The sequence below is a fragment of the Passer montanus genome, unplaced genomic scaffold (genome assembly GCF_014805655.1).
Source record: "Passer montanus isolate IOZ18808 unplaced genomic scaffold, ASM1480565v1 scaffold25, whole genome shotgun sequence".
Classification (NCBI taxonomy): Eukaryota; Metazoa; Chordata; class Aves; order Passeriformes; family Passeridae; genus Passer; species Passer montanus.
Window position 1 is genome coordinate 3,144,116 of NW_024367149.1, and position 19,542 is coordinate 3,163,657.

The 19,542-nt window shown below is 52.6% G+C and overlaps 2 protein-coding genes, 1 long non-coding RNA gene and 2 other non-coding genes across 11 annotated transcripts in view; 4 read left to right on the forward strand and 1 right to left on the reverse strand.

Moving 5' to 3' along the window:
• RNF220 (ring finger protein 220) overlaps positions 1 to 4,717 on the forward strand; it is a 215,840-nt gene extending 211,123 nt beyond the window's left edge. For all 5 annotated transcript variants that reach the window (XM_039711335.1, XM_039711333.1, XM_039711336.1 and 2 more), the window contains one exon: positions 1,773 to 4,717. In XM_039711335.1, coding sequence (XP_039567269.1) covers positions 1,773 to 1,844 — 72 coding nt within the window. In that variant the 3' untranslated portion in view covers positions 1,845 to 4,717. The remainder of the gene's footprint in view (positions 1 to 1,772) is intronic.
• Positions 3,723 to 13,734, reverse strand: TMEM53 (transmembrane protein 53). 3 transcript variants are annotated; one of them, XR_005627667.1, is made up of 4 exons: positions 13,628 to 13,734; positions 13,137 to 13,249; positions 7,779 to 11,383; positions 3,723 to 7,047 (listed from the first exon to the last, which is right to left on the reverse strand). XR_005627667.1 is itself a non-coding variant. In XM_039711338.1 (3 exons), the coding sequence occupies exons 1-3, from the start codon at positions 13,689 to 13,691 to the stop codon at positions 10,721 to 10,723; spliced, it is 840 nt and encodes a 279-aa protein (XP_039567272.1). In that variant the 5' UTR covers positions 13,692 to 13,734; the 3' UTR covers positions 3,723 to 10,720. The 3 variants fall into 3 exon arrangements, 2 of the variants coding, with proteins under 2 accessions (XP_039567272.1, XP_039567273.1); XM_039711338.1 differs by having other exon boundaries at positions 3,723 to 11,383; XM_039711339.1 differs by having other exon boundaries at positions 3,723 to 11,383; positions 13,620 to 13,714.
• Positions 13,735 to 16,632: 2,898 nt separating this feature from the next.
• Positions 16,633 to 17,879, forward strand: LOC120503369. Its single transcript, XR_005627719.1, has 2 exons — positions 16,633 to 16,803; positions 16,920 to 17,879. It is a non-coding gene; the product is annotated as an uncharacterized LOC120503369 (long non-coding RNA).
• On the forward strand, positions 17,768 to 17,882 carry LOC120503382. The gene has a single exon (XR_005627724.1). It is a non-coding gene; the product is annotated as a U5 spliceosomal RNA (small nuclear RNA).
• A 691-nt stretch (positions 17,883 to 18,573) lies between these two features.
• LOC120503388 lies at positions 18,574 to 18,688 on the forward strand. Its single transcript, XR_005627729.1, has one exon. It is a non-coding gene; the product is annotated as a U5 spliceosomal RNA (small nuclear RNA).
• Positions 18,689 to 19,542: the final 854 nt, after the last annotated feature.

Sequence of the window (19,542 nt, forward strand, 5' to 3'; positions counted from 1 at the left end):
TGAATTAATTCCTCAGCACCTCCTGACACTTCCTTTGGGACCCCCTCCAGCTACAAAGTTGATGCCAAGAGGGCAACTAGATGCAACAGGTGCCTCCAAGGAAAAGGGAAATACATGAAACTGAGCAGAAACTCAATTGAAACAGGATATTTTGTGGCATTTGCCTCCAGATTAGTGAGCCCCTTGGGAGTGCTGCTATGTCACCAGAGTGGCAGAAGGGGCAGATGTTCAGATTTTTCTCTCGTGTTTTCACCACTGCAGCAAGTTTTTACTTGCAGAGTAGAGCTTACCGTGTCTAATTCTGGAGACCCAAAGCTGAGGCATTGAGCATAAGCAAAGAGGCATGTTAAATAAACAGGCTCTGCTAAAGTCCAGTGCACTCAAGTTTCCATTTCATCAGCGTTTTAAGGCTTTCCTTTGAGTTACAGGTTGCACTTGCTCCTCCCAGAATCCAGCATGCCAAGTCCACTCTGTGAAGACCAGTGCATAGGGCTGCATGATGCATTGCACAGGCACAGTGGGATGGTCCCTGCCCTGGATTGCTGGAAATCTAAACGGACAGAGTGGTTGTTTCAGATAACTGGAAGGATGTGCCCACAGGCATCAGCACCAGCGTTGGGTGTGCCATCCAGACCACCAGTGGTCTGTCCTTCTTCAGCCTGTCACTGGCCCTGAGAGTGTCACTCACCCTGAGGTGTGCCCAGGGTGTTTTGGCTGTCTTTTACAGACAATTCACTCAACTCTAGCTCAACAGGACTTTGTTGTGACTGGTTTAGATCAGGTGCAGGTGCCCGTGGTCCTGACATGTGTTCTGTCAACAGCTGAGCCACTGTCAAATGGCACCTGATTGTTCAGCAGTGCAAAGCTCAGGGAAGGGCAGGTGTGCCAAGTCCATGACTGCAAGGAATAATGTGCAGTGGGAGCAGGGAGGGCCATCCCAATTTCCCACGCTGCTGGTGCTGTAGTTGGGAGGCTGCCTTGCAGCAGAGCCATCTTTCTGTCATTTTTCCCATCAATTGTCTTTCACATCTGCCAATCTAATGATGACCGGCTTGGGTTGACCCCGATTCTGAGGCTTATTAACACCCTCTTGCTGTCAGGCTCAGTGATAGATGGCACATCAGCCCTTGTTTTATTTCATATAGTGTTCCTGTTGGCCACCCATTACCCCACCCCAGCTCACGTCAGTTTGCTGTTTCCAGCTCACCTTGGCAGAAGATCTCTGCAGTATCTGTGTGAGCTAGGGAGGACAGGACAGAGGGTTCCTTCATGCCAGCAGCTCTCAGGCTTTTGAAGGATGGATGAGGCAGTGTCCCCCCATTGTGCTGCCTTGAAAGGGACAGTGCAAGCCCCCCATGAACCAGCTCAGTCATCCCTGCTGAAAACTTCACTTGTTCCAGCTGGGTTGATTTTCTGCCTGTTCAGTGACCTGAACTTGTTCATTGAGGGCTGCAGGTGAGCAAGGGAAACAAAAAGGAGCAGATCTCCCTGGAAACCAGTGGTGATGATGGTGCTGAGTTGGGTGATGCAGCTTGGCTCTGGGTTTCAGCCCTCTGCAGAGCTCCTGCTTGTCCAGCTGCCTCATGCCAGGGACTGGAGAATGACAAGGGGCTTGCAGGACAGGCAAGGAAGGCAAGGACTCCCCCTTCACACATCTTGTGCTTGTTGGAGGCTTTGGCCTGCCTGGAGGGCCTTACTGCTCCTGCAGTCCCAGGCCAAGGCAGGGATGTCCTTCACACTCTCTCACTGTGCATCTCATCTGCTGGTTGCAGGGTGCCAAGAAGCTCTGTCCTCAGTGTAACACCATCACGTCTCCTGGAGACCTTCGGCGCATCTACTTATGAAGGACCCAGCAGGAGGGCAGGACCCAGCTACTCGGCTCAGCTCATCACACCCAGGGGGAGAAGAACGACCACAACAAAAAAAAGACGTTTTAAAATTTAAAGAAAAAACAAACCAGAGACTCCAGACATGGACTCGAGGATACAGGAGCAGTGGGGAGCCTCGGCTGCCAGGTCCCGCAGTTTGAGACCTCCTTCAGCAGCTGCAGCGGGCAAAACCAAATCCTTTGTTGTGAAGCCCCCTTTTTTAAAACCAGTGTTGCCCATCACCCATTCCCTGGAGCTGGCTTTGCATTGTGGATGGCTCGTGAGCCCTCCTTTGGACTGTGTTGTTGACCACTCTGCCCCCGGGAGACTGGGGAAGGGACCCGTCACAGAAAGATGTTCAATAACCTGTAACTTGTGTTCCTTGATCAGTTTTTGTTTTTATTTGTTTTGGTTTGATTTTTTTTGTTTGGTTCTGTTTTGGTTTTTTGTGGTGTTCTAGTGATGACTAAAAGGTTTAAAGAAAAAAAAAAAAACACACCCAGGCAGAAATGAAGCACATGTAATATAGATTATATATGTTTACAATGTTGTGTATAAATGGGATAGACTCAAACATTACATACTAATAAGTTTCCCTTTCTTTTCTTTGGGTTGTATTTTTTTTAAAGAAGAAAAAAAAATGAGCAGAGAACATTAAACCCATATTTTTCTTGGTTCAGCAAAGTTTTGGCATTAAAGTCATTAGTTTAAAAAAAGTATATATATACATATATATAATATAAATGGTTTAATGTTCTGTGGTGTATATTTCCTCATTCAGATATGAAGTTAACAGCTTTTAGTAATGGCTGTAGCATTGCCCATAACTTACAGAACTTATGGGGAGTAGAGGAGGTGGATTTTTGTCATTAGTTGTAGCTAATGGGGCTATTTATAATAGAATCGTTATCCCCGGAAAGACACAGCTTTTAACTCCTCACCGGGGGGCCAGGCAGGACAGGGGGAATCTGGCTCAGCCCCCTTTATCTTTCCCAGCTGGGGAAGGAGCAAATGGCGAGGAGCTGGAAGGAGGGAGCCTGTCAAGCACTGCCCCCTGCCCTGGCTGGCAGTGCCTGCTCCAGGCTCTGGCTGAATCCTGTGCTCCCCAGGCCACAGCCCCTTCCCCTGCCCTGCCTGGCTTTGCTTCCTCCTCTGGGCAGCGTTTCCTGGCTGAGGATGCCTGGGCTGCTCGGGATGATGCTGAGGCAGGACACTGGGGGTGCCAGGGGACGGGGTGGTCCTGCTGGTGGCTTTGCCCAGAGACACTCAGCCAGTCCCCTTGGGCTGCCTGGCAGAGCCGTGCAAGCCCTGCAGAGCCAGCCCTGCCCTGCTCTCGCTTCCCCCAGCTCCCACTCTCCTGCAGCCCACGTTTTCCCTAAGAGGTTTTGGCACCAGGGCAGAGAGCCAAGCCAGCCGTGTCTCATCCCCACTGCCACTCCCAGTGTCACTCTCAGCTGGATCCAGAGGTCCCCTGCAGTCCCTCACGCTTATCCCTGTCTCCCGTATCCTCAGCCTTAACCAAAGCTGCCATCTGGCCTGGTTTTTTGTTGTTCTTTCTTTTATTGTCAGGATCCAAGAAACAGATACTGACCCCCTTCCCAAGGCCTTGGGACTTCTCCCAGCTCCACACTGTGTATCCCTGCCACGGATTCCTGGGCAGTTGTGGGGGGCCAGCTCTCCACAGCCAGAAGACAGGGAGATGGGAAAGCTCATCTGCCCCACTCCTTTCCAAACAGATCCCACCTGGCAGCACAACACAGCTGGGGCATGTCAAGACAGTCTGGAAAAGCAGTGGATGAGGGGTTGGGAGTTGGGAGCCCAGCACTGCTGGGGTGTTCCCAGAGAGGGAAGGGCTGGGTGAGCAGGATGTGTGGGGAGTGACAGTCCCATTACTGCTTCCCTACCCTGAGCTCTTTTGCAGAGAACAGCTGCAGCCTTGGCATCTCCTGGCTGATTTCAGAAGGATCCCACTGCACCCAAAAAAACCCCAAATGAAATTGAAGGAGATATTGTTTCATACACATCAAAAGGTGACAGTTCCTAACTGGGAGTTTCCCTTGTGTCCAAGGTCATATCTGTTGCCTCTGAGACCAGAGTGCTGCAGCCTCCTCTGCCCTGTGCCAGAGGGAGCCAGGGCACCCCAGAGTGTCCTGCTTTCACAGGGGGACTGCGGGCAGGGGGTGTCACTGCAGGGTAACCCTGCAGCCAGCAGCACAAGCAGGGGAAGGGCAGGCGTGCACAGCTCAGGCTGCATTTGTAAAGGGAGAAAACCTTGCAGGGCCCAGGGCTCAGCTGGGAGTGTGCTGGTGTTAAGGTCTCAGAGATGGAGAGGGTGCAGCCAGGTGGGTTTGAGAGACAGCCAGGAAGAGCAAGAGGGTAGGAGGCCCCTACCCAGCCCTTCCTTGGAAATAGCCTAGCTCCCTCCCAGGGCCCTTCTGGCAGGTGTTGTGGACCAGCCATGTGCTTTATGTACGTATGTGTAAAACCATATGTAACTAGTCATTGGTTCTTTGCTTTGGGGTTTATTTTTGGTAAATTCTTTTTGTTTAAATTGTAAAGTCATCCCCCGTTTTCAAAGGGGAAGCTGCAGGGGGAAGGCTGGGGAGAGAGGCATCCCAGTTTGTAACAGGCATCTGCCACTTCCCCTCTTCTGTAATGAGTATAAATGATTTAAAAAAAAAAAAAAGTGAAATATCAGAGTTACCTATCTTTGCCCAAAGAATCCCAGTTGCACAAAGCGATATTCCGGTGTGTCAATGATTGTGTGTCAGTGTATACTATACAAAGAGGTACTTGTCACTCCCGTTTGTAAACTACATTTGACATTAATTAAACAAGTATAAATCTTCTCGGGTGCTTTCTGCTTCTCTGTGTTTCCTTTTGCAGGCGAGAGGCAGCAGAGACACCCCCCACACGCCACAGCCCCTGGATGTGAGTAATGTCCCAGAGGGGAGTCCTGCTCCTGTTTGGGATGCAGGGACAGATGCAGGGGGATGCTGGGACGTGCACCAGGCCCCACCACGGGTGGGTTCCCCCAACTGGTCCCCCCACGGAGCCAGGAGGGCAGGGCGAAGGGCACCCCTCAGGGGACACCCCCACAATGAAGTCTCATCGGCTGCGTTAGGTGGGGGCAGGAGACGCCCAGCCCCAACAGATCTATACCTCCTGCATTAGGGGCCTCCAGTGCCGGGTAGGGTTACCCCGACCCAGGGACGGGGAGGCTGCTGGGCAGGGGGGGCAGAGGTCGGGTTCCCCCCGGCACGCGGCTGGCGCCGACGCTTTTGGTTTACAAACATTTCGCAGATGGGTCAATGGGCTGTTTTCAATCCCCTCCTCATGGCTGTGTCCCCCAGGGATGGGGTGCTGGGGGTCCCCAGGCTGGTGGGAGGAGGCAGTAAGGATGTCAGGGACCTCTTTCCATCTGCTGTGGCAGGGATAGGGAAAGGGTGGGATTTGGCCACTTTTTTGGCTGGAGAGGAGCAGTGAAGCGTCTCAGCCCCTCTCCCATCCACTTCCAGCCCAAAGGTGGCCTGAGGCCAGGGCGAAGGGCAGAAACCCCCCTCCCTCTCACCTACCCCACAGCAGGCTGCTAATATTTTATTTAAAATATCTTTAGGAAGCGGAGGAGCGTGATGTATCGGATATATTGAGAAAATGCTAATGTGTAATAGCGTGTGTCAGGGGCCTCGTTCATCACCCCGCGCCGCCTTCTGGGGGATCCATATCTAATTAACAGTAATGAATGAGGGAGCCCACCTAATGACAGCCCGCCAGTTTGTTATGGAAATGAGGCAATCCCATTAGGCAAAACACTTAATTAAACAAACTGCTCCGAGTGTAGGCCAGTGCAAGATGGGCACAGGCCCTTTAGGGAACAAGGGGGGCCCTGGTACCCAGCCCTGCACATGCCAGGCTGGGGGCAAAGAGGCTGCTGCAGCCACTAGAGCTGGGTGCCCACAGTCAACTGCAGCAGCAGGGGAAGCTGAGAGGGATCCACTTGGAGGGGTCCCAGCTGGGGCAGCAGGGCAGCTCACATCTCCCTCTTGTCTCTCTCCTTCGATGGGCTCAGAGGCAGCAGAGGCCAAACACAGATTTCCAATCAAACGTGTGTACTTGGCTCCTGCTCTATTGACACTGAAGCAAGAAGGGCTCAAGGTTAATTCCTTATCAATACCCTATTGTCAGCTCATCCATCATTCCATGGGGGCAGGGCTGCCCAAGCTCTGCCTGCCCCAGCCCCCATAGGTTTGGGAGGGTGATTGAAGGATGCCGTGCCCACTTCTGCTCATCCCAGCCGTGCCCACATGGCCTGTCTGATGGTGCTGGGGTGCACTTGCAGCCATATGAGGATGCAGAAATGAGGGGAGGGGGACCAAATTCAAAAGGAAGGAGATGGAGGGATGCTCATGCCCCAGGCTGGGTGAAGGAGCTGTGTGGCTGTGCTGGACATTAGGAGACAGATCAGGTGGTGGCTCTGGGCCCCCATTTGTGCTGTCCTGTTTCCTAACTGCATCCCCAGCCCCCAGCCCTGTGTGCTGGGAGGTCCTGCCAGCCTTTTCAGAAGAGCAGCACTAAGCTCAGCTCCTTTCCCAGGGCTTGAGGACTACAGGGAGCCCAGGGGAGCTCCGGAGTCCTGATATGTGGAGCTCCCAGAAGTTGGGCCATGGTCTGCTTGATCACACTTTTACAGAGATTGATGTAAGAAACAGACAGCCTTCCCTGGGTGATGGAGAGGGAAGTGCTATGACCTAGTCTGCTGAGGTGAGAAGGGCAGGAAAGCTATTCCTGCTGCTAGATTTTTGGTTTTAACAATCAGTTAAAGCTGAGGAATGGGATCTAGTACAAATTCCAGAGGCAGGCATCCCTAGGGAGAGATGCTGTTCTGTATCAACTCCCATCTCCAGTTCTTGTCATCGGAGTTAGCTCTTGCTGGTCTTTTTCCTTGCCCCAAGAGGAGCCCTTTTGCAGGAGATGCTCTCAGGAACTCAGAAGCGCTGGGCTGAGCTGTGCTGTTGGGGTCTTCACCAGGATGTGCTCAGCTGTTTCCTAGAGCAGGAATCTCTCCATGCGGGAAAGAGGGGTCCTGCTGCCATCTCGTGGAGCTGTTCCCGCCCGGCACGGGGCTCCCGGGTCTGCACAGCCCCTCCACGGGCAGGGGAGACCAGCCTCCCTCCTTCACCTTTTGGGATGCAGCACGGGGTTGGATTGCTCGGTCCCATCCCATCCATTCCCACTTTTCCATCAATGGCAGAGCTCTACGCATATGCCTCCAGCATCCCAACATGCATGAAAATGGGACCTCAGCCCACACACCTTAAAAACACCTTTATGAGGTGTGGGCACAGGTCAGTCCCCACCCAGGAGCCTAATTTGAATTACTCCCGCTGCAAAATGTTCCCCCAGCTCCAAACCTGAGCCCTGGCTGGCTGGATCCTGCCCCTGGCTTGCCCAGTTCCCCACCACAGCCTCCCCCAGTGCCACAGGGAGCTCTCCCAGCCCTGTCAGGAGCAGCTGAGCACTCCAGCCCAGCCACACAGACCACCCTGACCACTAAGTGGCTTTTTTTGTTTTTCAAAACCACCCTGTAACATCACCACTGCCTGGGGAGAGAAGGCAGCACGGGGGAGCAAGCCAGGAGTCAGTTCCCTCACAGGAAACACTCAAATAGATTTTGTTACTGAGGGAAAGTTAATTTTGCTTTACCACAGCTGTGGTAGCCAGCTGTGAGCGTCCTCCTCTCCCACTACTGTTGGTGTTCCACCCACACTGTGTCACAGTCTGCAGGAAAACAAGCTCTGGGCCACATCCCACTCCCTACCCTCGAGGCAAGTCCAAGGATGCTGCATTTTTTCCTCCCAATGAACAGATCTGCAGTGCCCCTCCTCCCCGTAGCTCATCTCAGAGATTTACCTGGATTTGCCAAGATATCACAACCTTTGGGCTCTCAGTGTTCAGGCTGAAGCTCTTTAGGAACACCGGCTGCGCCAAACCGTGACAGTTTAGCAAGGATTAAGGGTCTGAGGCTGGGTTTTTGTAAATCCAGTAGTGCTTGGATCAGTTCTCAGCCATGTGCCTTCAGGCTCCAAGTTATTAACCTTCTGCTTCAAATAAGCCACAGGAATACGGAGGGCAGGGAGGTGGGGGCACAGGCAGTACAGGAAAGCAGAGGCCAGCATATCACACAGCGCTCACAACCGGAATTAAAACTTGCTGGGACTCAGAAAACAAAACCCACTCAGAAGACTGGTGCTGCAAATCATCCTGCTCTCAGAGAGCTGTGTACACAAATCACCTCCGAATTTCAAGTCACTTTTGCAGCAGTGGAAACGCCTGTGAGCACATTCCTGTTGGCACAGCTCAGGACACTCTGACTGCGAAGCTCCAGCAGGCAGCACCCGCTCCCTGCCTGCTGCCCTGGGAAGTGGGAAGCAGGGCTGAGCTGGGGAGGTGGCACCACCGTGGTGGGGAGCTGAAAGTGAGGAAGGAAGGTGCAGCTGACATGTGAGGCTTTTCCCAGAGGAAGCCTCACCATCCTGTCAGGCAGGGGCAGAGGGTTCAGCTCCAGCTCCTGCCAGCCGTGCTCTGTAACAGCCTGAGTCCTTGAACAGGAGAAGTTCAACACCCACAGCAATAAACAGGAACAGCAGATCCCCAGGAACAACTGTATTAATTCAGAGGCGTCTATTATGGAGTGTTTAACTGATCTGTAAATACTGAACCTGTAGAAACCAGCATGAGGGCAAGTGCTGGTTAAATAACTTTTTCACCTCTGTTCCCCAAGAGTGTTCACAGTGCCACAAACAGGCTGGATGCTGAGAAGCTCCAGCCCAGATCTCTGAAAAGGCAGATGAACACATCACAGCTCAGGAGCTACAGCACTGACAGCACAAACCAGGGGCCTGCTTTAAAAAGCTGGGAGATCTCAGATGGGCATTCTGGAGATAGGGGACCATGCCTGGATTTGACAGGTCCAAACCCTAGAAACAAGAATTTCTCCATGAAAAGGGGATGGCTGAAGGCTCTTAGCACAGAGTAGCCCTCACACCCCATTGCCACAGTGGGAGCTGGAACTGGGATCACACCTACAGAAGATTGGGTCCCAAGCAACAAGCTCCTGTGCCTGGAGACAGTTTTCACTTTTAAAAAATAAAAACCAAACCAGGTCATCAGGCCCTTTTCAGTTAATTCTCACTTATCCCATATACAGCCCAACGCTCCCTCTAAAACCATGCCCATCAGAGGATTATTCTGCTGTAAATGAGCATTGTCACAATAGTCTGCTACAAACCAGCTGTGTGGTCACCACTGCCACTCACCCTGTGCTTTCACTTCTGTGAGGTGTTACAGTTCTTGTGTTAAACTGCCAAATTATTTTAGTGCTTCCCAGGGACTTCCCCCTCGGCATTTCAATCCAGAACAGCAGGAGTTTTGTAACTGTGGGTGACAGCACCCCAAGGGTGGGCAGGAGCAGCACAGCCACCCACTGGCAGAACCAAAAGGCAAAAATCCTCCTGCTTTTTAAGTGCCTACCTCTCTAGGGCAGTTCCTTGTTCAAGCAGGCCCATGTCACAGCCCTCCAGAGCTTCTTCCTGGCAATTTAAAGTTGGCTAAACTTGTTCATCATGTTATTAATTAGCCTGCTGTACTGTGACATAACATAAACATATCAGCAGGTTCTCCTCTGTCTTTACCCCCACTTCTCCCCCAAATAAACAATAAAACCTAAACCCAAACATGAAGTACAGTGCAATGACATACATTTTCACTAGGTGGAAGGAATTAATTTCTTGTACACGTTGCAAAGACTGGTCATCTGAAGAGAACATTATGGACAAAAACATCATATTTCATGGTCATTTGTAGGCTGGAGGTGATTTAAGAAATACCCAGTATAAAGCATAGCTCCAAGAGACAGTTCCATTTTCTTCTGCAATTCCACCTTTCTGTTTCTGGGGTCTGGCACAGCTGTAATCCAAAAATTTCCCTGAATATCCAGATGCAAAATATCAGCTGCTTCAAGACATACAATTAACAACTAAGTAGCTCTCCAAGAAAGCAAAACTACTCAGTAGAACACACAAAAGACTGGAAGGAAGAGAAACAAAACACTAAACATATTGAAAAATGTTAGCTTAAACCTCTGGGTTGAAGAACACAAAAGTTATCACAAACATTTGAGCTCCCACCATGGATCAGAGAGCTTTGACTGTTTTATCTGGGCTATTTAATGGAACCAGGGATAACAGTCTGGTCATACTGCCCTGCACACACCTTTGCCTGGTCTTACACTTGGTTTCAGGGCCTGATCTCCAACAAGGAGAGTACAACAAGAGCTGGGATGCACTGAGAAAATCAAAGAATCCTGCAAACTTGGCTCTGTTTGCTCATTGCAAGATAAAAGAAATGGCAGAGAGAAAAAAAAACAACAAACAACAAAGACATGGAAGAGCTGTATTGTAAAATTAATACATGCAACAGAACATGCACATTGGACATTAGGGACAAGGAGACAACATGGAGAGCAGAGAACAAGACAGGAGGAAAGACATAATACTCAGTGTAAGATTCTGATCTGTGACACCTTGGCAGAGCACATCAACATGAATCATGACAGGATTTCACCTTCAGGACTTTAAATTAATCCATATCTACTTTCTGCTCTAACGTGGCTGGTCCAAAGGCCAGGCTGGAGGCTTTCAGACTTGTAGATGGTAGGGGGAAAAAAAAACAACAAACAAACAAACCAAACAAGAAGCCTCTACTTTCCCCGCTTCAAAGACACACAAGCAAAGGAGGTGACATTTCCCATAGGAGCTGAGCAAGGAGAGGCAACCACTGAGGCCAGCAGAGCCCTAGGGAGGGCAGGCCCCGACACAGTCAGACAGGAAGGTGCTGCAGAGGCTGCGGTAGTGGGTGGGGTACACCCGCAGGTGGCCCACGTGAGGCGAGTCCGAGAAGTCCACAGCTTTGACAGGCACGCCGAGCTGCTGCCGGGCGCCGGCCATGAGCTGCACCTCGCTGGCCTTGATGATGAGGTCGGCCTGGGAGTAGAGGTAGAGCTCGGGCCAGCGCGAGGGCGCCTGCAGCAGCGCGTCGTAGTGGCTCTGGTGCACGAAGCGCGTCAGCGGGTACAGCAGGATCCGCAGCACCACGGCCGCGCTGGCAAAAGTGAACAGCAGGAAGTACTTGAGCAGCACGTTCACGGAGACCAGGACAGTGGCCAGGGCACGAAGGGCTCCTCGCAAGTTTCTTCTGCCAGGGGCGCTGTCGAAAATGGTGCCAGCTACTCTGAGGCTCTGAAAGGGCGTGTGGGTGTGCAGCGCCTCGATGATGTAGCGGTACAGCATGGCACCACCGTTGCTGAAAACGTGGAAAAGAAGCGGTCTGTTTTCAACGCTGTAGTCAAAGAGCAGCTCCAGGAGTTGCCTGGCCGGCGTCTGCAGGGATCTGATGCCAAAGGACTCGGAGAAGAATATCATCCTCCATGGAGCTGTGTAACGGATGACCGTGCACCCCTAAGAACAACAGGAAGAGACCCCACACACATTTCAGCTGTGCTGCAAATTACAGACAGTAGGCAAGCAGCAGTACAAAGAACATGAAAATTTGGGACAGGTTTCCAAGAGAAACCACAGGGCCAGAAGAAAGTCTTTAGTGTCAGCAGCAAGGCACTGACATGAACATAGATTACATTAATCATCATAGCACACAGTATTGTGAAAAGGCCTCTGCAATGTCTGAGGGCCTTTCAAATCTTGTGCTGACTGGCACAGCCCCTGGGGACACTGCCACCCATTTTTATGGGTGTTAATCCTCACCCAGGAGAAGAAAAACATCTCCCTGATTCACAGACCTTCAGCATCAGCCACTTTGGTAAGACGAGCCTGCTCTGGTACACATCCAGCTCATCACACTGAAGCAAATATAAGAAGAACCTCTCCTTGGGTGCACTTGTTTGCAGCTGTCTCTAAGACTCACCACCAACAAACACCAACATGATTTTTGTAGACCTTCACAAAACACTCCAGCTGTGCAAAGAAAGAGCTCTGGCTCAAGGACTCAGAACTCCTGAGCAGCTGCCCTCACACAGAAGTCCTTACATTTAGGTACAGATTTGGAAACAGGATCTTGGAGGAGTTTCAAAACAGAGCAGATGGAACTACATTTACAAATGCTTTAGACCTTTTCTATCACCTGAGCTCACTGACATTACACACTGACAAGCACAAAGCAAAGCCACCAAAACAATCCCCAGAGCTCCCTAAACAGTGAATGAGTTAAAAGAGGATACCAAGTTCTCAAATCAAAGCCTTCTCTACAATCTTGCCATGGTTACAGCCACTTCCTCTGAGAGAGCTAAGAAAGCCCATCCTCTCCTTTCCCATTTCTGTGATCTTTCTGAGAGAAAAGCATTTTCCAAGAAGCTGTCACGCTGCCCTCTAACGTGCTCCTCATCCTCTCAGCAGCACCTTAAAGCCACTTAACAACTAATTCTTCACTAGATCAAGCCAATTAATGACTCCTGCACTGGATTACACATTAACAACAGACTTGTTAATGTACAAACTTTACCACCTATAGTTGGAACTATACAAGATTCCCTGTATGCTGACCAAGAAAAAAAAATCTAATGTTTCATTGGGTCCCCATGCTACAAGCTGGGGTCATTCCAGTAAAATACAGTATTAGAGGAAAGTATCATAACTTAGGGAACAGGCAGTAGGACAGATCTCTTTAGTTCAACACAAGGAATTCCTACTGAGCAGCTATGACTATCACAGGATGCCTGTTTCACAGACAGGATAAAATTAATTTGGCTTACAACATTTAGATGAATCATTTCCAAAGGAAGGACGAACCAAAGGCATAACAGATGCCAATGTGTCCTGTCAGTTCCACCCCAGCCTCACCACGTCTGTGCTGTGGCCTAACAGCAAGCAGTAAACACAGAATCTTTCCCTGCATGTTTACCCGTTTGGAAAACTAACACGGTTCACGTCATTCCTGAATAATCCCACAACTTTAAAAGCGTTAAGATGCTCCAGTGAGTCACACAGCAGCTGAAAGTCTCTCCAAGGAAGCATTCCTGTCTTAGCTGCACACGCAGCTGTCAGATAACGCTGCCCGGGCTGTGAGGGACAGGGAGCTTTCAGTGACAGGAGAACTCTCACTCCTCCCCAGGAGAGCCTTCAGAGGCACTTTACCAACGTGCAGAAACGAGGCTGTCTCACAGTGTGACAGTGTCATGCGGACACAGAGGCCGCTCACCTTCTGGCTGTAGATCGCGCTGTATTTGGCCAGGTACTTGTCCTGGCAGCCGGCCCAGCCCAGCAGGATCACCACAGGCCGGCCCTCGGCAGGGCCTCCGTCTGCGCTGCCCTCTGGAACAGATCACACGCGTTACTGAGCTCCAGTCCGCCGCAGCCAGAGCTCGCAGCAGCTGCCCGGTTACTGCGTTTAAAGGCGAGTGTGAGCCCGACTTCCCGCACTGCCCCACGCCGGGTTCACCGCCTGGGCGCGCAGCACAGCGCAGCTTCGGCCCTGCAGCTCCCGCCGCTCCTCCCGGCGACACAGCAGCTGTCGCTTCCCGGGGGAACGGGGACGCGTCCTGCCCTGTCCCCCGGGGACCGCCAGACACTGCTGCAGCACCAGTGCCGCTCCTCCTCCCGCACCGCAGCGCGCTCGCCCCTTCCCCGCCCGCAGCGGCCCCCCGTCCCCGCTGTCCCCGGTGTCCCTGGTGTCCCCGCTCGCCTGCGCACCGCGGGCGTGCCCCGGCTCCGGCTCCAGCTCCACCACGGCCTCCCTCAGCCCGCGGGCGCCCATGGCCGCGCTCCGCCGCCCGCCCGCCGCTTCCGCCTCCCCGGAAGCCCCGCCCACCTCCCTCCCCGCAGCCAATGGGAAGGGAAAGCGCCCGCCCCGCCTCGCCGTCCGCCCCGCCCCCTGCCCGCCTCCCACTTCCTTAGCAACGCGCCCTTAGCACCGGCCCAGCGCCCCGCCCGCTGGCCACCCATTGGGCAGGGGGAGAGAGTCTGGCAGCGATTGGTTCAGGCGCGCGTCAGTCATTGCGCGGGGTAACCGCCCCCTCGGGGCAGGGGCGCGGGCCGGGCTGAGGGAAGGGAAGGGCCTGGAGCGGGATTCAGACAGGGGCCGGGAATACCGCGGGGTGAGAGGGGTGAGAGGCGCTGTTGGCCCGGGAGGGGCTGCGGGACGGTGCCCTGGGGCAGGGAATGCTGAAGTTGCAGGGGATCAGGCGGGGCAGGGGCGGGGTGGCTGCCGGGGCAGAGCCGGGCCTGGCTGGATGTGCGGGGCTGGGTTGGCTGTGGGGCCACAGGCGGGACAGCGACAGCGGGCTGAGGGGCTGGGGATTTGGGGTGCACTGAGGAAGGTGGCTGTCCTGTGAGGCGTGCCAGGAAAGGGGCAACCTGCCGGGGAAACGAGCCCTGAGTTCTGCCCGAGGCTGGGCGCAACCTTGGTGTTGTAAGAGGCAAAGGTGACACCAAATCACTGCCACTCCGTCCTTCCGTGAGTCCAAGGCCATCGCTCCCGGCACCTCACACTGGCTCTGAGGCTGCAGCAGCCCCAGTGTGCCTTTTGATCTCAACCTGATGATTAAGCAGTACTCTGGATGTAAAGAACTGCTGAATTGCCAGAGCAGTTCCTAAATCACCGGGTTTTCCTTGGCAGGAATAAAGCCCTGCCCTGACCCAGCCTTGTTGTGATTATTAGGTCCAGTGGACTGGGTGGCAGCCCAGCACTGTTGACAGCAGTTTGAAGCCAACAACAGGAGTTACATGTTGATGCTAGCACTGACAAATTCAGGCAAGTCATTTAACTTCCCTGTGTCTGTATGTTCCCATATGTAAAACAGTCATAATAAAAACATTAGCATACATTGTCAAGGTAGTTTGCAATGTTGGCTTAAAGACTCCTCTGTCAGCAAATGCTGTTATTACAGCAGCCAGAGACAGACACCACTGCAGCTCTGAAGCCATGTCATCATTGTTTCAAAGTTCTTTTTTTTTTTCCATTGATTCATAGGCAAGGCCTTTGTATCACTAAAATCCTCACGTCCAGAGGCTGGTGCTAGTATTTCTGAGTAGTGGGGGGGCTTACTGCAGCATTACACCACCAGCATCTTAAACATAAATACAGAAACGTTAATTTACAATCAATTTTGGGATGTTTCAGACTGTAAAGTTCTTTTAACTAGATCTCTGTTGAGGACAGAGGAGCACTTTATGGGACTGTAAATTTCATGCAAACAGTCTCTGTGAAATACAGATTCCCCCTGCACACGAGCTGTTCTCTCAATATTAATCATATGCCTTGCAAGTAATGTTTCACAAATATTCTGTAAATCACAGGAAAATGCTTGCAATAATGTGAAATATGACTTTCACTTGACTGTTTCAGCAGAGGCCCCTAACAGGCCATTCTCCTGTCAGCACTAACATTTGTTATGGCTAATAACATTTTCAATCACAACTATTTTGGGAAAATGGATTTATTTTAAACCTGCTTCCCTGCAAAGGAGGTCCTGAAAATGCCCTGCCAAGGACACAGATGCCTCACAGAACACAGACCGTTAATTCCCAAATGAAATTTCATCTCGTCCTAATTCTCAAGCTCTGTTTCTTAGCCAGCTTTTTGAAGACTTTACTTGTTTGTTTTTAGGCACTGAGACACATGTTCATGTCTTAGTGGTTGTTTTCAGTCTGGTTCAGATAACAGGAGTAGAAAGTTACTTTTGAGCAGGTATCTTGGGGATATTTTGAAACTGATTTGAAATTTTGCTCCAGATACCAGGAGAGAGGGCTTAAGAACTTTGTAAATAGGAAATTGGTAATCTTGATGATTTGTATTACGTTGAAAGAAACTTCTTATTCTGAAACAGAAAGATTTATGTTATTTTAACTCTTTTTCTCAATAAACTACACTTAAACAAAACCTAAAATGGTGCTTTTGTTAGGTAGGAAGTCCAAGAAGTGCATTAGACAAGGTGTGAATTCCTTTCTGATCCTTAGGCACGTTGATACAGCTTGGTGGAGGACAAGGCACCTGTGTTAACGCCACTGTTTGTGACCTTATCCCTCTTCCTGCATCCGTGTGTGGCACAGGTCCTGGTGTTTAGCTGCAAGGCTCCTTGAGACTGGCCAGTGTTCCCCAGCCAGCAGCAGCGTGCACAGCTGCAGGATTGCCACACAAACGGATGCCTGGTCCCTGACAGTCCATCTCCCTCACTGAGGGCACCTTCACATCTGTCAAGCTGCACTGGGGGATGTCACACTGAGCCTAAAGTGTGCCAAGACACTTGGGAAAATGTAGATTTCTTTGTTGAACACCTGTGTGAAGAAATAGAAGGAATTGCAGACAAGGGATGTTTCTGGAACTTCTGTCTTCTTGCTTATAACTCTTTTCATTTTAGCTTTTCTTAGATTGTTTAAAAACATGCCGGGAAAATTAGACAGGGAAAAAAGGGAGCAAATGTCTGTCATGCTAAAGGTGCCAAAGCACCTTCCCACTGCCAAGGCCAGGCACATGTTCCTGGGGTGGATGTCCAGCTGGCTGTCGTTCCAGCATGTGAGTGAGGGCTGTGCTGCTGTGCTAACAGGCATTTACAGCCCCCTTGACCCTGTCACTCCCCATAAATCCATACCTATTTCTGCTCTCATTTCACTCTATTTATTCCCTGGCAGGTCAGATATGAGATGCAGTGTTCATATCATGAGGCTAGTGAGAAACAGGGCTGGGGTAATGGGTAACATCAAAATGACTTTATTAGCAGAGCAGAGAAAAGAACTCCTGTGGTGAAACCACCTGCCCAGGAAAATAATCTCAAGTCTGTCACAGATTCATTGTGCAGCTTCAGACGTATCAGGAACTCTCCTTTTGCTAGTTTTCCTATCTATGGAATAAGAGAAAATGAGATTAAATGGTTACTAATTGCTTTAATATTATTTGCCAGAGATTTAAAATGTGATTCTAGTGATAATTCATTTGTACAGCCTTTCTTCACAGACCTTTTTAAACTTCTTTCTCATTTTTCTCCAGGCAGAAGAGATCATGACATCTGTCATTCTCCACACAAGGGTGCAAGCCCAGACCAAGTTCTTAAACACCTCCAACTCAGCAGAAGGTCAAAAAGATGCACAGGTTCTGCTGGACTCTTCGGGCCACAGCAGTCCCGAGTACCAGAGCCAAGATTCCCCAGGCCTCGAAGCTGTGCTGTTGTGTACCTGCCCCCAAGCCCAGCACGGGGCTCTGCAGACACTCAGGGTCATGCAGCTGAGCAGTGGGCCATGCTGGGACAACGGGCAGTGTTACCAGCTCTGTCCATCCCTGCTCAGGCAGGAGCTGTGCCTGTCTCCTTGGCATTCTGGGAGAGAACAGTCTGGAGAGCTGTGTGAAGACAGCATCCCTGTCACGCTGCCCTTTTCCCCAGGATATGATGGGAGAGGTGCCCTGTCTGTTCACGGAGCCCATGCTGGGCGTGCTCTGCTCAGCACGCCTGGAGGTCCAGGACAAAGGTAAGGTCTGTGTACCCACCCGGGGCGGTGTGGGGCAGCTGGGCCGGTGTGCCGGGGGAGGAGGGCAGGCACAGGCGATCTCCCGGGGCCGCTCCTGCCTGGCGGGAGCGATCCGCGGCTGGGCGGGGCTGCAGCCTCATTAGTATTCAGCATAATCTGCATACCCAGGGTGCACCGCGCGGGGGTGCCGCGCACACGGCAAAGTTCGGGCCGCCGCTCCCCGGTACCGCCGGTTCGGTGCCAGGCTGGGCTCTGAGCGCTGCCGGCAGCACGGGGCGAGGCAGCAGAGGCTCGAACCTGGGGGCAAGCGGCGTCGCTGTATGTTCGGAGGGACTGCCGTGAATGGGTACCTGCCGAGGGCCGAGTTACGGCATACTCTGGTTTCTCTTCAGATCGTATAAATCTTTCGCCTTTTACTAAAGATTTCCGTGGAGAGGAACAGGCACGAGTGTCGAGAAATTTTTTGAGGCTCCATTTCGGTGGAGCTACCCCTACTCTGGTTAAAAAAAGAACAAGCTGTAGTTGCGTGAAAGGTGGGTACACTTACAGTGTGCCAGTAAGTTGGGGTACGTGTGCGGTGTCCCGGGGCCGGCAGCCCGACCCGCGCTGGTTCGGCGTGCCCGCGGTTCGGGCTGCGGGAGGAGCCACAGCCGGGGAGCTGCCGGCAGTCCGGGCCGCTCCAGCCCTCCCGGGAGGGTAGGGGTGGTCTTGGCGCCCGCTCGGAGCCCAGCACCTTGTGTGGGGCCCCTAAGCAAGCCCCCCTCGCTGTCTAGCTCCCATCCGTGGCAGCGGCTATGGTGGCCTTTCCCGGAGCCGACTTTTTGCCTCTCCTTGGCGTCTCCTTGCCGTGGCGACGATGCGAGCAGACCCGAGCGCTGCGGGGTTGTTATCCCCTCCCGGCTCGCTCTGTCCCCAGCTGCTGTCCCCGCTTCGCTCCCCCCGCCCCGGCAGGGCCTGCTCCGCTCGGTGTGACCGGCACCCCCGGGCTGCAGTGCGGGCAGCGCCGGGCCGGCGTGGCGCCGGGCAGGGGCCGGCCGGGCTGTGCTGCCGCGGGGGCTGGTGCCGAGCTGGCTGAGGCGCCGGAGGAGTGGGAAGTAGGGAGAGGAACTGAGTGAAGGTCGCCGTGTCTGCTGGGCCGGCAGCGGGGAGTGGGCATGTGTGCGGGGTGCAGCATGGCTGTCCTCCGGTTTGTCTTCAGATCGTATAAATCTTTCGCCTTTTACTAAAGATTTCCATGGGGAGGAACGCGTACGAGTCTTACGAAAATTTTTGTGGCACCATTACGGTGGAGCCAACCATTTACGGTTAATGAAAGAGCGAATGCTGAGCGGGCGGGCTGTTGGCAGTTAATTGCGGCAATGGGGAATGAATGTGAGCGCTCCCCAGCGCTCCGGCCCGTGCGGATAACCCGCTGCTGCGGCACGCATGTCAGCAACACCCGCCTTCCCCGCCCACCGCGCCGCCGGCTCCTCCTGCCCGTTCGGGCCGCCCCGTTTCGGGCTGATTTGCATGCCCAGCGTGCTCCGCGGCCCCGCCGGTGTCCGGGGGTGCAGCCGCTGCCCCTCCCGGGCTCTGGGGGCTGCCCGGCGGGTGCGGCCCGCGGGGCCCGGCCGGGCGGGGGGTGCGGGACCGGGACCCGCGGCAGGGCTGGGGTCACAGTCACTGCCTGCAGGTAGACGTGCTCAGACCCTCCCTGCTCCTGCCACTGGAGCTCCCTTGATATTTTATTTAGAGGGAGATGTGAAATCTGACTGGCCTTGTGTATTGTCACCCTTGATGACTAGGCCTGGAAGCAACATACATGCTGCACAGGGCTGAAGGGTGCTGCATTGCTCATGGCCACTGTATTCTCCACAGCTGGGAGAGACAGCCAGCAGTGAAACACCCTTTTAGAACATCAGGCACCCACTGGAAAACCTAGTGCCTGTGATTGACTGCATAATCCTCAATGAAATTCAGCCATTTGCACTAAAATTAGTGTATTCAGTATGAATTTCCTGCAGTGTCCACAAGATAGTGCTGTTAGAGCACATTTGCTGCAAAGGCAGATTACAGAAAATCTTTGGTCAGAAGGAAGGCAAACCTGAGAAGTCTTCCAGTGACGTCCTCTCAGAAGTAAGAGCAGGTGGTGATGCTTGAGTCCTGGG